Here is a 16,492-nt window from a genome sequence, read left to right as displayed (position 1 = left end):
TTGTGCTATGATAGGCTTAGAGGGTGAACTAATCGGAGAGGGGTTGATGAAATAAGTGATTGGGGGAAGAATTATGAGTACCTAAGTACAGAAGGAGGAAACCTAAATTAACCAGAATGCCTATATGATAACATACATGGCGAACCCTGTTTATGAACAAACCCCATATACCAGACATATTCATACGCATGAACTGTCATAAGAACTACATATTTCAAACCATTATTAAATATTTTCTGGCATGAAATATAGTTCATTTTGGGGGTATTATGTTCAATACACAAGTATGGTATTTAAGTTAAGAGTAAGGCAGTTTTTAACAATAGATCAATGTCAAAAAACCATGAGAGAAAAAGATAACCTATGTTTTTAAAACGGCAAGCCCACACGTCAGAACCTGCTCAATTTTTCCACGAAACTAACTCTTAGCACATTCAATGTGGGCCAAATTTTCATGAAAGTCATCAGAATCGGCAGATAAAATAAGAAAGAAAAATAGAGTGGTTTTTGTGCCATAACTTCCGTTCAAATACTGCTATTTACAAATGGCACACACGGGTCGAAAGAGGGAAGCTTGCTAAAGGCCATGTACATGATCGTAAGACTCAGAAGTGGATATTAGTCCCGTACGGAGGTGGAGAAAGGGCTCCCCAGTAAACACAATGTGTTGCGAAAACGTTGCAAAAGGGTTACACGAGGTTGCAGGAAGCAGCTAGGCTTTTGGCAACATTTCTGCAACGTCTTAATTACCTCACTGATATACTCATTCGGTCTGATAATTTGTATCGCGTAATATTTTAGCCAGAGAATATACATATTTCAATGCGATTCATCCTATTCGTAAGACACTGATTGTATGTGAGGGTGGAATGTTCACTATAGGTTGCAGAAAGGTTGCGACATGTTGCCGGTCACTTAGCGGAGTGTTATTTGGACTTAGTTTTCCCCGAACATATATTAAAATATGGGGTTTTTAAAGCGTATTTTCATCTTCTGAAGCAAATTGCCTCTAAGACAATTTTGTCGCACTTAGAAAATTTTGAAGCATACGAGCTGGGGCGCAGAGTACACAGAAACCCCATATGAGATAAAGAAAGGAAAGACAGCATGATACCGATATGCATATTTGGGCATCGATATAATATCGATATTTGCATATTCAAACCCAGGGACAGATCCAGGATTTCTTTCTGGGGGGGCACAAGCAAGGCCGTATCCAAGATTTTGTTCCAGGGGGGGCACAAGGATACCTCATTATACATACCAGCATAATGATAATGAGACCGTATTAAAAATCTAACATTGCATATTTTTTAAGGGTCTGGGGGGGGGGGGGGGGGGGGGCTTTCTTTTTTCTAAAGAAAATTAAGGCATTAAAGTTGAGCATTGGAAAACAGCAAGACTAGCCGCAAATATTAAATATAAAGTGCACTAATAGGGTGGTTTCCTGCAATTTTTTTATTGCCTAAATCAAAAGATTATTACTCCTGGAGTAGGTATTTCGCGCTTTTAGATTTTTTAATGAAAATCTCTATTTTTCGCGATTAAATGGAAAGTGAAAAATTTCAAACGCGCGAAAACACGACAGCAGAGTATGAATGCTGGGAAAAGCCCATGAGATGTCATTATGGTTTTGGATGCCAACGTGTGAGGCCACCTTGGTGCGAGGCTATGAATGCCGCTACGATGAAAGCTGCTAGCAGGTAGCAGAGTGCCTATCTAACAGGTAGCACTTGGCTTGAATTAGTATTATTAATACCCTATCAAGCGAAGGAAACTTTCCAACCTTAGGCAATTTTAATAGGTGATTACTAAGAGATGTTCCCCTGAGCTCTGTGTCTCATGTATGCATTGGTAATCTCAGACGATGTAAAACTCCTGACTACTCATATAGCATCTGGGTCCCTGTGACGTCACGTGGAGTAGCATTGCATGGGCACCAATCTGGCCTCTTTCAAATGAGGTTAAAATTGGCCATTAATTTGTATAGTATGAATACACTAATGGTGGGTAACGAATTGCAATCAATGCCTTTCATTTTCTTTACTGAAGGAAACTACCCTATTAAATTATTTATTCCACTCGGAGACCCTAGCCTTTGAGTTTTACACAGATGATTTTCATGAGAAGTTAATCAGTAAAAGAAGAAGTGTTTTCTCACAAAGTAATAAAGAAGATTAACTTGTCTCAGAGTTGGTAAATTGCAACAACTCATGAGTACCAGGGTAGTTTAACAACAAGTTTCAATGGTTAATATTTATTTCCCCATGAACAACATAATGTATACATATCTCTAATAAGAGAAAACCAGAGAAAAACTATCAAAACCTTATAAAAACATTATTATAGAAAATTTTTTCAAGAAACCCAACTTCTTTTAAAGTTATTGCAGCAGGAGAGAAATTCTTTCAGTAATTCAAAAAGTAACACACAGAAGCTCAGTATGTTCACAGATTCCTTGATTGGGATGATAAGTTATCCATGACAAAATGGATTTAAATTGGTGATAAAATTCACTGACATAAATACGATCCCACAATTCACTAAAGAAGACCAATAGGTTATAAACATGTAGAGCAATTTCAGCAGCAATATATATTATCAAGCAGGAATATATGTATCACTTAACGAAGAATCATGAATAACCAACTGATGAGATAATGCTTAATAGGATGGCTAGTTTCCTAAAAGACAATAAAAAGTGCTGCAAAGGGATTTGTGATGGGATGAAGACAGTAAAAGCAACAGCCATGCTCAACAAATTACTCAAAATGCATCCAACAGGAATGCATCCAGCAGCCCTCAGCCACAATATATAGAGGAGTCAATATAATATCATGCACCAGGCTTTCAACTCAAGAGGCAAGTGCTAATATTCAAGAAAAGAGATATGAAATACATGAAAGATTTCCTATAGTTTATTTGAGAGGACGGACCTTGACCACTAACATTTTGGAGTTTCCTTGACTGTATAACATGAGGCACTTGAACAACTACATCATTTAAAAAATTGTACAACCAATTAATCCTCCATCAAAACAAGCAATGGTAATTTTAGGCTGCTTAAGCCTATATGATAGATTAGATTTATATTGCATTGAGGAATGTATCATATATGACAATTCAAATAATTATTTTGTAAATCTACATTTGCCTCTCAATTCACCAATACCCATTTATTGAAGAAAAAAAATCCACATCTAAATAGGCACAATTCTGATGAAGAGACTTCACCTCATAATAAAACAGGTGCTAAGCCATTTGAAAAAATTAATTTGGAGGGACATATGTATGAGAGAGATAAAACACATCTGCCACCCTAATCCTACACACTGACAGAATGTAATTAGAATCTACTACGTGTATAAAAAAAGGTGTTTATTTATTTTCATCTACCAAGGCCTAATGAAGATACTTCCTGCCATTTTTCAACTTCAACTACCAGTCCACAAAAAGTCATAGCAGTTGAATTCCTGGTGGAAGTTGATTAGGACTTCAAAGCATGAAGTCAAGTAATGAAACCTGAAATTCATTATCCATTGCCTCCAGGTAAAAAAGCAGGTTTCAAAATGAGTATTGCAAGCATGTCAGTATAGTGATGACATCTCATTGTGCACTACTTGACAGAGTTAGACAACCTACTTCCACTACTCGAGCAGGAAACATGAAAATGGAGTTTGATATCAGTTCCTTAATATTTCTCAGAATAAGAGTGAGAGTGATTATCACGAGAAGGCTGCTAACTTCAGAAGTCTGAGTGAAATCATAATCAATGAAAAACAGCATGGGGGAAAGATTACTTGATCAGTTTAATAGATAGGAGGGAAATTATGTACACAAACTTCTCTTAATGAAAAATAACCTACCAATGACAGACAAAATCTTTCTCTTCCTGCTTTTCTACTTCTTTAGTGGAACAAACCTCCTTAAAGAAAAATTAAATTTATCCTGACTCCATAATAAGAGGAGGTAATAGTCCATGAGTGTACGCAGGGAGGGACAGGAGGGGGCACCTGCCTCCCCCAAGGAGCAAAAATCACAAATGTCTTTAAGGAAAATAATTTTAAAACATACATAGAGCTGTTACAGTTTCCTTAAAATGATGGTTTCATTCACCTTTGCCATGCTTAAATCTTACCTATGACTTGAACACCCATGGCTTTGCCCCCCCCCCCATAGTTTTGACCCTGGGTACACCCTTGTAATAGTCAACATTCATCCTTGATTGACAACTTGCTACTGACAGAATATGCATTAATCAAGACTTGAGAAAGATGTAAGCCTTTTGCATTGAATGAAATCCATCTTTTCCGGATTTCTGTCAACAAAATATCTGAAGAAAATTAACATACTTTTAGCTAAAATAAATTTGGTACGTAGACTGAAACACAATTCAAAATGCAGTAATAAGTGATAAACACTGATACTAGCGGCAAAGTGAATATTTGATAAAATATAAGTGGGATACAACATAAAATCAACAACTCATTCCATGAAATCATGTATGTTTAATAACAATCTTTTTAAAGATGAACGTTTTCTTTAAAATCAAATAACTACAATAAAAATAAATACTTACACACCAAACACTGGCAAAAAATCAATAAATGGTAACCATTGCTGGCCAAAAAATTAGTTGAACACAGATGACTCACAAGAAAGCAAAAAAATTACAACAAGACAGTGTGATACAACGTGGGTAACTTAAGGCCCATGGAATGAAACTCACACAATAACTATTTCAATCAAGACATGCTTGAGAAAAATAGAAGGAACAAGGAAATTTTCCAAAAATAAAGTGACTCGGCTTCAGTTCACCCCTTATTGCCAATCGAGAGAAACTTAATGAGATTTCACAAATTGAAAATATGTTTGATGTGATTATTATCACAGACTGCACATTGTCAGGAGAAACTCCCACCATATTATCTTATATTGCTATACTCTAGCAAAAGAAACAGCACCCATCCACTCTTAAAATTCCTGAACTCTCTTCATCCCTCAAAAGTAACGTTTGCATACCAAAAAGGCTGAAACACACAATTTTCTATTCACAGCATGCATGACTACATGCCAAAATAGTGTATTCAAACACATTCAGCAATAAGTGGACATTCTAATGCTTTAGCACATTAGTTTCAAGCTCTTTTGATAGGTGTGATTTTAGACAGGCATGAGGTTCACAGATGTAATATACATATACACAGATGCAATATACATATACACAGAGATTGTATATTATATCTGTGTGTGTGTGTGTGTATATATATATATGGAGCTGTACCATGAGGATGAGGGACATCTAAATAAGCCACAATATGAGAAAAAATCCATAAATGAAATGGCCAAAAATAAAAAGCATCACCTGGTAATATTAATCTGGAAGAATACAATAACTGAATACAGCCTAAAGTAAAACTACACCACACATTCATCTGATCCATTTTTAGACAATGTGATTCAATAGCACCAACTCATGTATATCTATTACATAACATTAAGATTATATAAATACGTCACATTTTCTAAAATAAACTTTTTTATGACATTAGGGGTTCAAAAGATTTGTAATAGCAAAGCTTTTTTACAAAAAAATGATAAATATGTTGCTCATGGTACAACTCTGAAAGGTCACAAATTGAGCTAAATAGATATTCTATAGAATATTAAAATATAAATGACTTCATTACATCCAGAGAAACAATCCACTACCATACATGCAGAAATATGATCACAATTAATGATATCAGTTTAGGTTTTTTTATCAGATGTAGGAACTAGGAAAGCTTACATTAATAGATAAGGTCAACAACAATGAAATAATACTCTAAAGTTACATGTGCCTGACCTTAACCTGAAACTTTTCATCAACCCTTGGACAAAAGTAAAAATAAAAGCCTCAATCACATCTCCACATTATAACAACCCGAAATGGTAATATTTGAAGCAGAAAATAACCAGATTCTCATCCTCATAAAAAATTATGGGAGGAAATACAGAGAATTGCAGAAAGAGATTATTTTTCTTAGGGACATGCAAAATACAGTATACATAGAAAGGCATGACATTTCAATAGTCAGCATATTATGGCACCTTATGAATATTATGAAGTAACTGGCAAGAAACAGTCAGACGGCTTTGGTATTATGTACATAGTTACTAAACAATAGTAAAACTAAAATTAAGGACTCTAATCATAATCAATTTTTGTCACCAATGAAAGATGATTAGTTTTAATTTAATAACCAACAGTAAAATATTTACTGGCTTGTTTCAGCACAACTGCTTCACACTGAAGAAACCCTGATCAGCTGTCTTGCTTAATTTTTGAAACATATTTAGTCATATGAATACATAGATTTAATTATTAACACAGGAAAATTTACTACAAGCGTAACCAGTTATTAAAACCATCATTTGCAGTTTTTGCAGTCAGTGCCCAATGCTAAGGGACAGCATTCACAACTTGAAAACTACATAGACATAATACGTACTGCATTTTAGGAATTTCACGGAACTCGAAGAAACCACACAAGGCTTTTTCAATATGAATGACAAAGCAATCTTAGCTCATGTGTACGCTTGGTGAGATATTAAGCATAGAAATACATCAAAAGTAGAATGGATTTGGATTTATCACAATTCATGCTGATACTGGAGGATAGAAAATGGACAAAGAAGTAAATTTTTGCCACCAAATTGATACTCTGCACTTTGATAAGGTCTACAGAGAATGGAATTTACAAGGTATTGGCAACAGCAGTACCCGTTACTATGTGGGCACAATGCATAGTCTGCATACAGAGGTTTTACAGGGAAGCTTATAGGTTACATAAATTCACATGCATCTGTTGTAAAATGTTGAGTCATAGCAAAGTGTATTCTTTCCTATGGCTCACCACTAGTTTCCGACCGAGTGATGGTGAGCCATTGCAATGAACAATCGTACCATATCACTGAGCGCTGGAAGAAGTAAAAATGTACTTCAAGTAAAGCAAACTAATGCAGAAGGTGTTGAAACACATTTGAAAACCATACCTGATTTTCAAGATAAGTCTATGCATATTGAGATCTGAGAATACCTTGACTATCCTAGCAAAGGTTGATGAAAGGTCTATTATCGTCAACGGTCAGGTATATTCACTATAACCTTTCTGTGACTTTAACTCACATCCAACCTCACCATTAGTTAACTGATATGATTAAAACCTAAAAAATCCATGCAATTATTATGATTCTCAAAAATGAGAGATTAACAGCATAATTTACAAGGTATAAACAGCAATGCCCCTATCTCTGAGCCAGTATTTGAAGAGAAAATATCAAATATTGACATGGCGGATGAGGCCATAGAAGTTTATCCCAAATTAAAATAAATTTTTCTGTAAAAGCTGTACATCATAAAACTATTTCAATTTATCAACGGCAAATTTAAGCCCATGAAGGTTTTGATTATTTTTCATGTACAAGACAATACATTTTTAAAATACAGGCAGCTTCGACATAAGGGCGACCACTCAAATATCAATCTGAAATTTCATGACTTTTCCTTACTATTTTTTCAATATTTTGGACTTAATATCTACTAATTGAAAAATTCAACTTCATTGGTGACAATAAATGATAAATGTGAGTTAAGTAGTAATCCTAGCACAAATTACGAAATAAAATGAAGTTATGACGCACCATATGTATGGTATGCTTGGAATTGGGTTAAAAAATTAAAGGATATAAGTGAAAGAGGCAGAGGGAAAATGACAATTTGATTCAGGTCTGAGATGATTTTTTCGTCAGGTTATGCATTTTGCCATTCGCCCTGACAAACCTTGACTTTCTCCACCCAAATAAATTTTCTGAATTTTCAAGTTTACCAGAAGAGTGGTCACCATCAGTATGTTATTAGATAAAGAAGAATTAACAGTTTAAAAGAGATTTGCAGAATTGACACAACATTGGAACAAAAATTTCAGGTAAATTATTTTACAGGATTGCGAGCAGGTAACCACAAAGTAAAAATGATTTAGTCTTACATAACTAGAGGCTAAAAAACTTTCATTCATGCTGAAAAATTTAAAAGGGTTAAAATACAGAAACTGCATAAAAAGTTAAATTAATACCCTAAAGTCAGTTACCTTCTCTCACACTTGCTACCATTAACAAATGACATTGGATTAACAGCAATATCCATGTGAATTCACATTACCATGGAATATTTTCAGAGTTCAACATTCCATGCCATTAATTTTGATTATCACTTCAGAAGGTACTGTTTGACCAGAGAAATTTCCTCAACAACTTGATATTCCAAGATTGGAAGTAAAAAATACTTTGTGACTGTAGTTAAGCCGACATTTAGTAATTAACCACCATAAATACTGTTTACTTAACCTAAAGTAATGCAAGTAAGATAGCAACTAAGAATCTTCCAGACTGAAATTAATATCATCAAACTCAAGCCTGGAGGCTACTATGCCATTCAAGATAAACATAAGAAAAAAATTGGTGTATCATCATTCTAGATGACTTTTCCTTCAGTCAATTTTACTTGCAATAAACCACTTCCACTGTAAATGAGGACGATAACACTCCATGATGAACATCCTACACAAAGGAATACCCTAGAAACACATCATGTTCAATTAATGTCTTTGGAATATATTGATTTGAGACACTTTTATCATCTTATTGTAAAATATTCATATGAAAGGCACTTTCATAAGACCATATACAGCAATTTCCAACATTATTGACTAGACTTCTACAACAAGATTAAGATTAACTTGTATCACAGAGCAATGGTTTATACATGCTAGCTGCATTTGCAATGATAGCTCAGCCAGGTGGTATATGTAATTCTCCCTTCCCACCTACAGGACTTTATCTCGGCCATCGGTACTCATGAAAGTCTTGATTCCTACAGATACAAGGAAGACAGATTAGTACAATCTTTAAACACAATCAGTTGGCATCAGTACAATAAAGTATTAATAAATGCAATACCTTCACTTCTACTTGTTCGCCCCATTCCAAGAAATTCCAATTCTTGAAGGAGCTCTTTAAGACTAGTATCTATTTCGGTAGTCAACTTCATAGTGGGAGCATTCTTTTTCTTAGTTTGAGTATGCCAAACTAGTACCTGAAATACAAATATTTGCCTTGAGATGAGACTAATTTATTACGTTACGAAGACTATGAAATGATAAACTGCATCCACATGACCTTATGCTTGCAGTTAAGACAAAAGCACCGAAAAAATCTGAATTTGCAGACTCCAATAGATTCATACAACCAAAAATTTTTAAGTTTCTCTTCAAAATATGAAAATTATGGTAGTAGTCATTGCAATTAAGAGTGCATGAATTCCATACATGTAAAAGTGGCAACCTTTTTCCATGAAAAAATACTGATTACACTGGTTAACAAATTTAAAGATATACATTATAATTTGTTGTGCTACATCTGAATTTGACCTTAAGAGTATTGTCATCATGAAAGACATTGCTACTTATGGCCTTAAAAGTGCAAATAAAAAGTATTTTTGGGCATTTTTGAAGGCCAGTGATATTGAGCGAGATATTCTTGGCCAAAAACTAGAAGCATCATTCAAGGCGACCAACCTTGCACAAGCGTTTTTGGCTCCTCTCACCCCTCCCTCATATGAGCTCAATAAAAGAGAAGAATTTTCAAGAGCCCAGCTCCAGATAATTTGGCAGTTTTATATTAATGCTGACCTGCCAAAGGCAAGGGTAGTCAACCATTGACAAGCAATAGCTTAGGAGACAAAGAAACGTTATTCCCAAGTGTGCTTTTGGTGCCTTCCCCAGAAAACTGACTGCGTAATCCTACAATCTCCTAACATTACTTATTCTCAATGCAGGGATGTGAAAATTTTCAGCATAACGTTCTTGGAAGATGCTTCCAGTTATCTACCGTGAAAGAACACCATTAAAAATTATCAAAAAATGTTGTCATGGCATGCATAAAAAAATGTTTACAAGGGAAAAATAGAGCATATGAATAAACATCCTAATTTATTTCCAATTGATGCCTGTAAAAATTACATCCAGGAATTAAGCATAGAAAATTGATGAGGAAGGGCAATACGTACTTAACATTTGCTCAGTTGAATTTTACTAATACATTTTTCTACAAAAAAAACTCATCTTCAAAAGTGTCTCAAATATATGTCTATGCACTTATTGCATAACAAACTTTTCATGGACTACCTCCCACACCACTAAAGAATTCAATTCATAGTATGACACATGCACTCTTACTATTTGTGTAGATTTCAATTGAGTAAAAGTAAATAAAAGGAGTCACATAGAAAAGTAAAAATAGGTGATACTATTATTAGAAAATTGTAGTCATACAGACTCAGCAGCAAACCAAAGACATACTTAGGTAGAATGCACTTCTTTTTGGCACAAATCACCTTAATTATCCATGATAAAAGAGTAGAAAGAGCTTTCCATTCATGAATGAAAAAGACAGGTGTGATAAGCTTTGGAGAAGGGGATTAAAAAAATGCATACATACCTGAGAGCATAAATTAGCCTTTGGCTCAATCTCATCATATGTTATTCCCAAACTCCTAAGAAACTGATCTTCCTCATAACCAGCTTTATAAGGCATTGTTGCATTTGGCTTATGCATTAGAAAATCAACTGAGACAGCAAACCCTGCCATATCTACAGCAAACTTTCTCTTAGCAGGCCAAGAATCAAAAAATCCAACCACTTTACCCTGCAATAAAAAGAATCACCAAAAGTAAAAAAGAAACTTCAAACTTTATGAAGAGTGGATATTTAAAAAAACTATACCTTGATGTTAACAACGTAAGGAGTAAATGCATGATGAAAACGAGGGTGACTTTTCACATCCGGAATTTTCCATAATAAATGTTCAACTTACACTTAGGAAAATTTTTGCAAAGGAATGATAAAGATAAATTTTGAAAAGAAAATGAAAAGCAATACAATTAACCCTTAACCTGCTTCTATCATCTACAAGCAATCGCCTTAGCAGACTGCTCCCATCGTCTATTGACAATTTGAACCATGCTTCTACTCTCCGAGTCCATAGGTGCTTAGAAGTTCTTTCTTTGACAAGGAGATGTCATGCGGACATCTTTTACCCCTCTTTTTATTTTTATTGCCCTTCAGTAGCAGCCAGGAACCCTCAGTGGCAGTTGAAAAATGTCGAGAGAAAGCCGTGCAGGTTCGTTGTGCAGGCCCCGCCCTGGGAAGAGACCATTTTTGTCACAAGATATAGTGTCTGTTCCTGATAACTCAGCGATGAAGAAGTTTTTTCTTCAGAGTTTGAAGACAGTGATGAGAACTTTGAAGATTCTGTTGAGTCCCCTAGTGAAGATGAGACTAGAGGAGAGAGCCCTGATCCAGTCTTCAAGAGGAAGAGCAGACGAAATTTTGTGCCACCGACATGGAACTTTGACTTCACAAGCACCGGAATAATAATGATTTTGTTGTTCGCGATGAAAACAATGTGTTGGAATATTTTGAGGCTTTCTAGGACAGAAGTATCGTGGCACACTCAGCAAGTGAAACTAATTGTTATGCCAATAATTGTATCAAGTCATGGACATAGCCACAATTTTCCAGAGAACGCTGTTGGCATGATTATAGTGAGAATGATTTGCATATGTTTTTGGGCTTGACAATGTTGATGTCGCATATAAAGAAGAATTCAATTGATGAGTATAGGTCAAAGGATCTAATGATAGATAGATATTCCTTCAGGTTATATTTAAATCCAGGACGAGATGCACACTACATCATCTCATCATTTGAAAATTGTTTTCCACTTCTTCTTCCAGCAAAATTCCTGAAGTTTAATGTAGGAATGTATAATTCATGCTGTATAAATCCATAATTTTACCAGATTGCTCTGTCAAGCACAAAAAATAAATCAATAGCTTTCCCTGGATTAATTTTTGAGAGATCACTGAGTTCAGTAATTCCTTTTCTTTAGTCTTATGGTATAATTGTTTGTAATTGTAATATTCTTGGTGTAATTGTTTGCAGTTGATTTTGGTCAAAACATATAAAATGGTTCATCGATAAACTTTTGCATGACTTTTTCGATATGTAATCACATTTTATGACATACCATCTTCACCTTATCTGCAAATAGAAATGGTTTGATAAATCAGGTTAAAAACTACAAAAGGTTATTTCCACACGTTAACATAAAACTCCACTGCCAAACATGCTTTGGACATTCTTGAAAATCACATAAATACTGAAATCATGGTCGGAAGTGGAGTTTTATATTGAAGTGTGGAAATTACCATTTGTAGTTTTCATTGCGAGTGAATGAATTAAGCTCAATGTTGGAAGACTAGGTATTCACTAGAGATGGACAGATTCAGGATTTTTTTCGGGTCCAGATCCAGACCGGATACTTGATTTAAGGAATCAGATATTTTCGAATCCAAATGCATTTTTAACTGCCTGCAATAAAATGAGGTAATAATTCAAGGTTCTATTCTATTCAAGGTTCTTGGCCTATTCAATCAAAGGAATGCTATTTTGATTTTCATACACATTTAAATATTTATAGTGCTTAAAAATCATTTTTATAAACTTTCAGTTGTTTTTTTAAAACACTAATATCTTTGCACGCTCAGGATGCCTGTGTTTGGAAATGAAAATAGGTTTCATCTTTGGATAAATTATCAACTGAATTCATATTTTCTTCACACAAGCTTCACCTGAATTATGTCACTATCTCATCGCATACTGACTTGCGTTTCCATTGCAGATGCTTCAGCAGTGGTAAGGTGGATTTCGCACTTCCTCCTGATAGTTTTACGTCACAGTGCACGCACATGGCATACACTGATCTATTTTTACCTCAATAAAAATGTTTCCACACTATGAAAGACATTTTCATCAGTATATTATAAAATTAAATTGCAAATTTACAATCTGCAGCAGAATTAATGATGTTTAGAACAACATTGATGCCACTAGTGGTGAGGTTTGGGAACAGCACGAGACGACTGCTCAGCGTGAGGAAGGGGTGGGCAGCAGAAATGCATATGTTAATCCCACTAATTGTGTTCATTTATTGGTATCAATAACTGAGCAACTATACTGTGAATGTCCTTCAGAGTAAACTTATTGTTCGACAAAGAATACTGAAGGGAGACACGTTGAACACTCGGTGGGAAATGAGCAAGCCAATTGCATAGACAGCATATTTAGGAAAAACCCAATTCGTAAAATAGAAAAATTTGCACGTCTTCAAAGTTACAGAACAAATCTGTTTGCATAAAGGGGTACCCCCCGAGGACAATGGGTTTGAAGACTGTGCGAATCATTGGGTTTATTGCGATCCACATGCCGCTTCCACGCTTGGGTTATCGTGCAGAATGCAACACTGCATTACAATATTGCGTTAACTCACAATTGTGACTAACTGACCTAACTGTGTGTGCGACATGGCTGGAGCCGAAAAAAATTTGCTATCCGCGGCAAGGATGAATGGACAAAACGCTGAACAGTTCCTGACTTCACAACGGATATATTGGTACTTTCTTCGGACTGTGCCCAAAGTGCAAGTCCCTCTATGCTACACCACATTGCATCGCCCAACTCCATAAGTGACAAATTAAAAATTTTGGGCACGCTTGAATTCTTCGAATGTTTGTATCTCTGAAAGTCGAATGTTCGTCAGAAGAGAACTTATCATACAGCCAATATACGACCGCAAATGAGTGGGTTACCATGATTTCACAGGAATGAAGCTTATTATATGATGTTGCGTGGACACTGAAGTATCTCCTACTAAAGAAAGAACCATAGTTGACGCTCTGATGCATGCAAAGAGAGGATCACAACTCTTTCAACTCCCTCTTATGGGATGCTGCAACTGAAGCATTAATTCAAAATTTGAAATCTAGATTTGATATCTTTATCGAATTTGGATCCAAAGTATACGGTGAAGGCATTATCCCAGGATATTTAGATCTGAGGTATCCGAACCGACTTCACTATATGCATGATCAACAGCTTGTTTGCCATGCTTACTCTTATAATACTTGGAGCATGTTTCATATCTGAAGTGATAACCTTTCCCATTGCCAACAGTATGCCTAGGAATTTGTGCAGTGCCAGCCACAGGGGTCGAATCCCTTAGTAAACATCACATCCTTTCATTGGCATATCCATTATAGAAGGATGAAGAATTTAAAGTGAATGCCTTCATAAACTCCCATACTGTATCATTTTTAGAATAAAATACAACATAATATTTAATGAACACAATTGCTGTATGAGGAAAATGAAATACTTAATATCTTTCTCCTTTTTCAGTGGCACAGACTAGTCATCTAAGCTTGACGAACATATCATAGATTGTTTAAAAATAATAAAATAAACAAATACACCATATTCAAGTTCTTTAATTTTTGCATTGACTGATCACATGGAAATTATTTTTTAGCCAAACTTGAAGGTTCTAGCACTAGATTAGGAAAAATGCAAAACTACAAAGAATAATAAAGGAAAACACAATGTAAAAGAGAAATGAATGCATGAGCAGATAATTTATTGATGACGTCAAGCACAGTTTAAATGGGATAAGTAAAGCAATTAGGAGAGTAGTAGGTAAAATCACTTTTAGGTGTGGAACTACTAAGGAATGATAGCAAATGTAAAACAAATTTCGTACAATTCATTTAATTCATTCAAAACATTTATTCAGCATCATTGCAGATGTGAATGAATTTACCATTACCCTTGGACCTAGATTTAAAAGCTTATTTCACAGACTGAAATATGCTATCACTAAAGCATGGTAACACTTATGATGGTAGACTTTCATTTTCAGTGCAGAATGTGTGAGGTAACCTTCAACACAGCCAATACATCCATAATAAAATGCAGTCAATCACAAGAAAGTATTTTCAGTCATACTCACATTTTTAACAACCGGTGCACTCACACCAAAATCACCGATCAAGCCCACAGGAAACATAGATACTTTGTTGGTGTCTCGGATTTCGTCAAAAAGTTTTAAATCAAATGTATTATCATCATCACCAAAGTAAAGCACACCACCATTGGCATTCTTTCGGATCCAATCCATTGCAGCCCTCCTATTTGATACACCTCTTGGTGAGGCTTTAAGCTTTCGATACTCGGACGGCATTGGGCTTGCCATGTACGTAAATGGAATGCCTGTATGAATAAATAATGAATAAATGCCTGTTAACCAAATGAAATTCTGGTGATCAGATCAAGAATAAAAGTTTTTCAAATGGAACAGAATAAAAGCATATTCATGTAAAAATAAAAATGTAGCACAGTAATTGTTTTTGCATGAGTGAGAAAATATATTTGATTAATGCCATTCTTTTCCAAAGAACGGCTGTATCTGTGTGCGTATGAAAATAAATGCAAAAAGAACATTTTAAGATGACTTCATACAAAAACTGAGGCACTTAGGATGAGATGGCTAACACAGTTAGTAAATCAACCATTTGATTAAATTTAGACAAAAAAATAACAGATTTTACATTAGGGCTAGATTTCAAGCTGCAAGCATAAAGAGGTTTTTTTTCTTACCGAAATTCTTGAGCAACTTCAATATCATGTCATTACAAGATGAATTGTCATCAGCCACTATCCAGTGGAGATTGGGAACATGCATCAGAGTGTGACCAACTCGAGTCAACTCAGCCGCTTGCTCTCTTCGTGGATAAGTAGGAGTGACAAAATATATAGTCTGAAGGCCTTCCTGATTCTTTTTACGGCCATCCTAAAGACAAAAATGAATTTCATTTATATTACTACAGGAAGATGATTTATTTCATGCAAAACACCGAGTTTAGACTCATAATATGAAGGTTAACCGCCGAGGAATTAAATCAGCAATTCATTACTCTTCAATCACTAATCTTCTAATCCTTGTAATTTTATTGGCTGAGGGCTAAATGTGTCATAATTTTTCGCCTTCACTCTCACTCCATCAAAAAAAAATATAGGAAATCAGCAATAACCTGCCACACAAAACATTTCAATAAAACATAATTTAAACAGAAGGTTAACTCCCAGTACAAACCAACTACTCACAAAGATTATGGGCAATGTGACTTCAAAAATTTTAATCGAGCCATGATGAGCATCCCGGGACGAAAGCGCCCTTTCACTCGCCACTGGCAAAAATACTGATATCAATAATATTACAATTTTGCATTCAGAAAAGAGTTTTAGGCAGAATGTCATAAAAATCAACACCTACTCAACTATGGCTCAACAAACTTAATGTACCTAATTCCACAGAAAAAATGGTGATTTCCTCAAAATTTGAGAAAGCAATCCCAGCATAGATTATGGAATTTCAAACGAAAATAACTTTAAGGTAAATAAAGAGGGAATATACTATTTAGCACATGTAATTTTGACTTAGAAAAAATATTGCACAACACATAATTTTGCGAACAAAGTAGACTGAGCCTCAGTAA

General features: G+C 35.1%; 1 protein-coding gene across 7 annotated transcripts in view; it reads right to left on the bottom strand.

Annotated features, from left to right (window-relative positions):
- Nucleotides 1-4,488: 4,488 nt before the first annotated feature.
- Nucleotides 4,489-16,492, bottom strand: part of LOC124170484 (galactosylgalactosylxylosylprotein 3-beta-glucuronosyltransferase S-like) — a 270,427-nt gene continuing 258,423 nt past the window's right edge. For all 7 annotated transcript variants that reach the window (XM_046549223.1, XM_046549221.1, XM_046549218.1 and 4 more), the window contains exons 3-7: nt 15,594-15,786; nt 14,947-15,206; nt 10,540-10,746; nt 9,001-9,136; nt 4,489-8,914 (exon numbers count right to left, since the gene is read on the bottom strand). In XM_046549223.1, the coding sequence (XP_046405179.1) occupies nt 8,868-8,914; nt 9,001-9,136; nt 10,540-10,746; nt 14,947-15,206; nt 15,594-15,786 (843 nt within the window). In that variant the 3' untranslated portion in view covers nt 4,489-8,867. The remainder of the gene's footprint in view (nt 8,915-9,000; nt 9,137-10,539; nt 10,747-14,946; nt 15,207-15,593; nt 15,787-16,492) is intronic.

Source organism: Ischnura elegans, chromosome X (assembly GCF_921293095.1).
Source record: "Ischnura elegans chromosome X, ioIscEleg1.1, whole genome shotgun sequence".
Lineage (NCBI taxonomy): Eukaryota > Metazoa > Arthropoda > Insecta > Odonata > Coenagrionidae > Ischnura > Ischnura elegans.
This window is presented reverse-complemented; position numbering and strand designations above follow the sequence as displayed.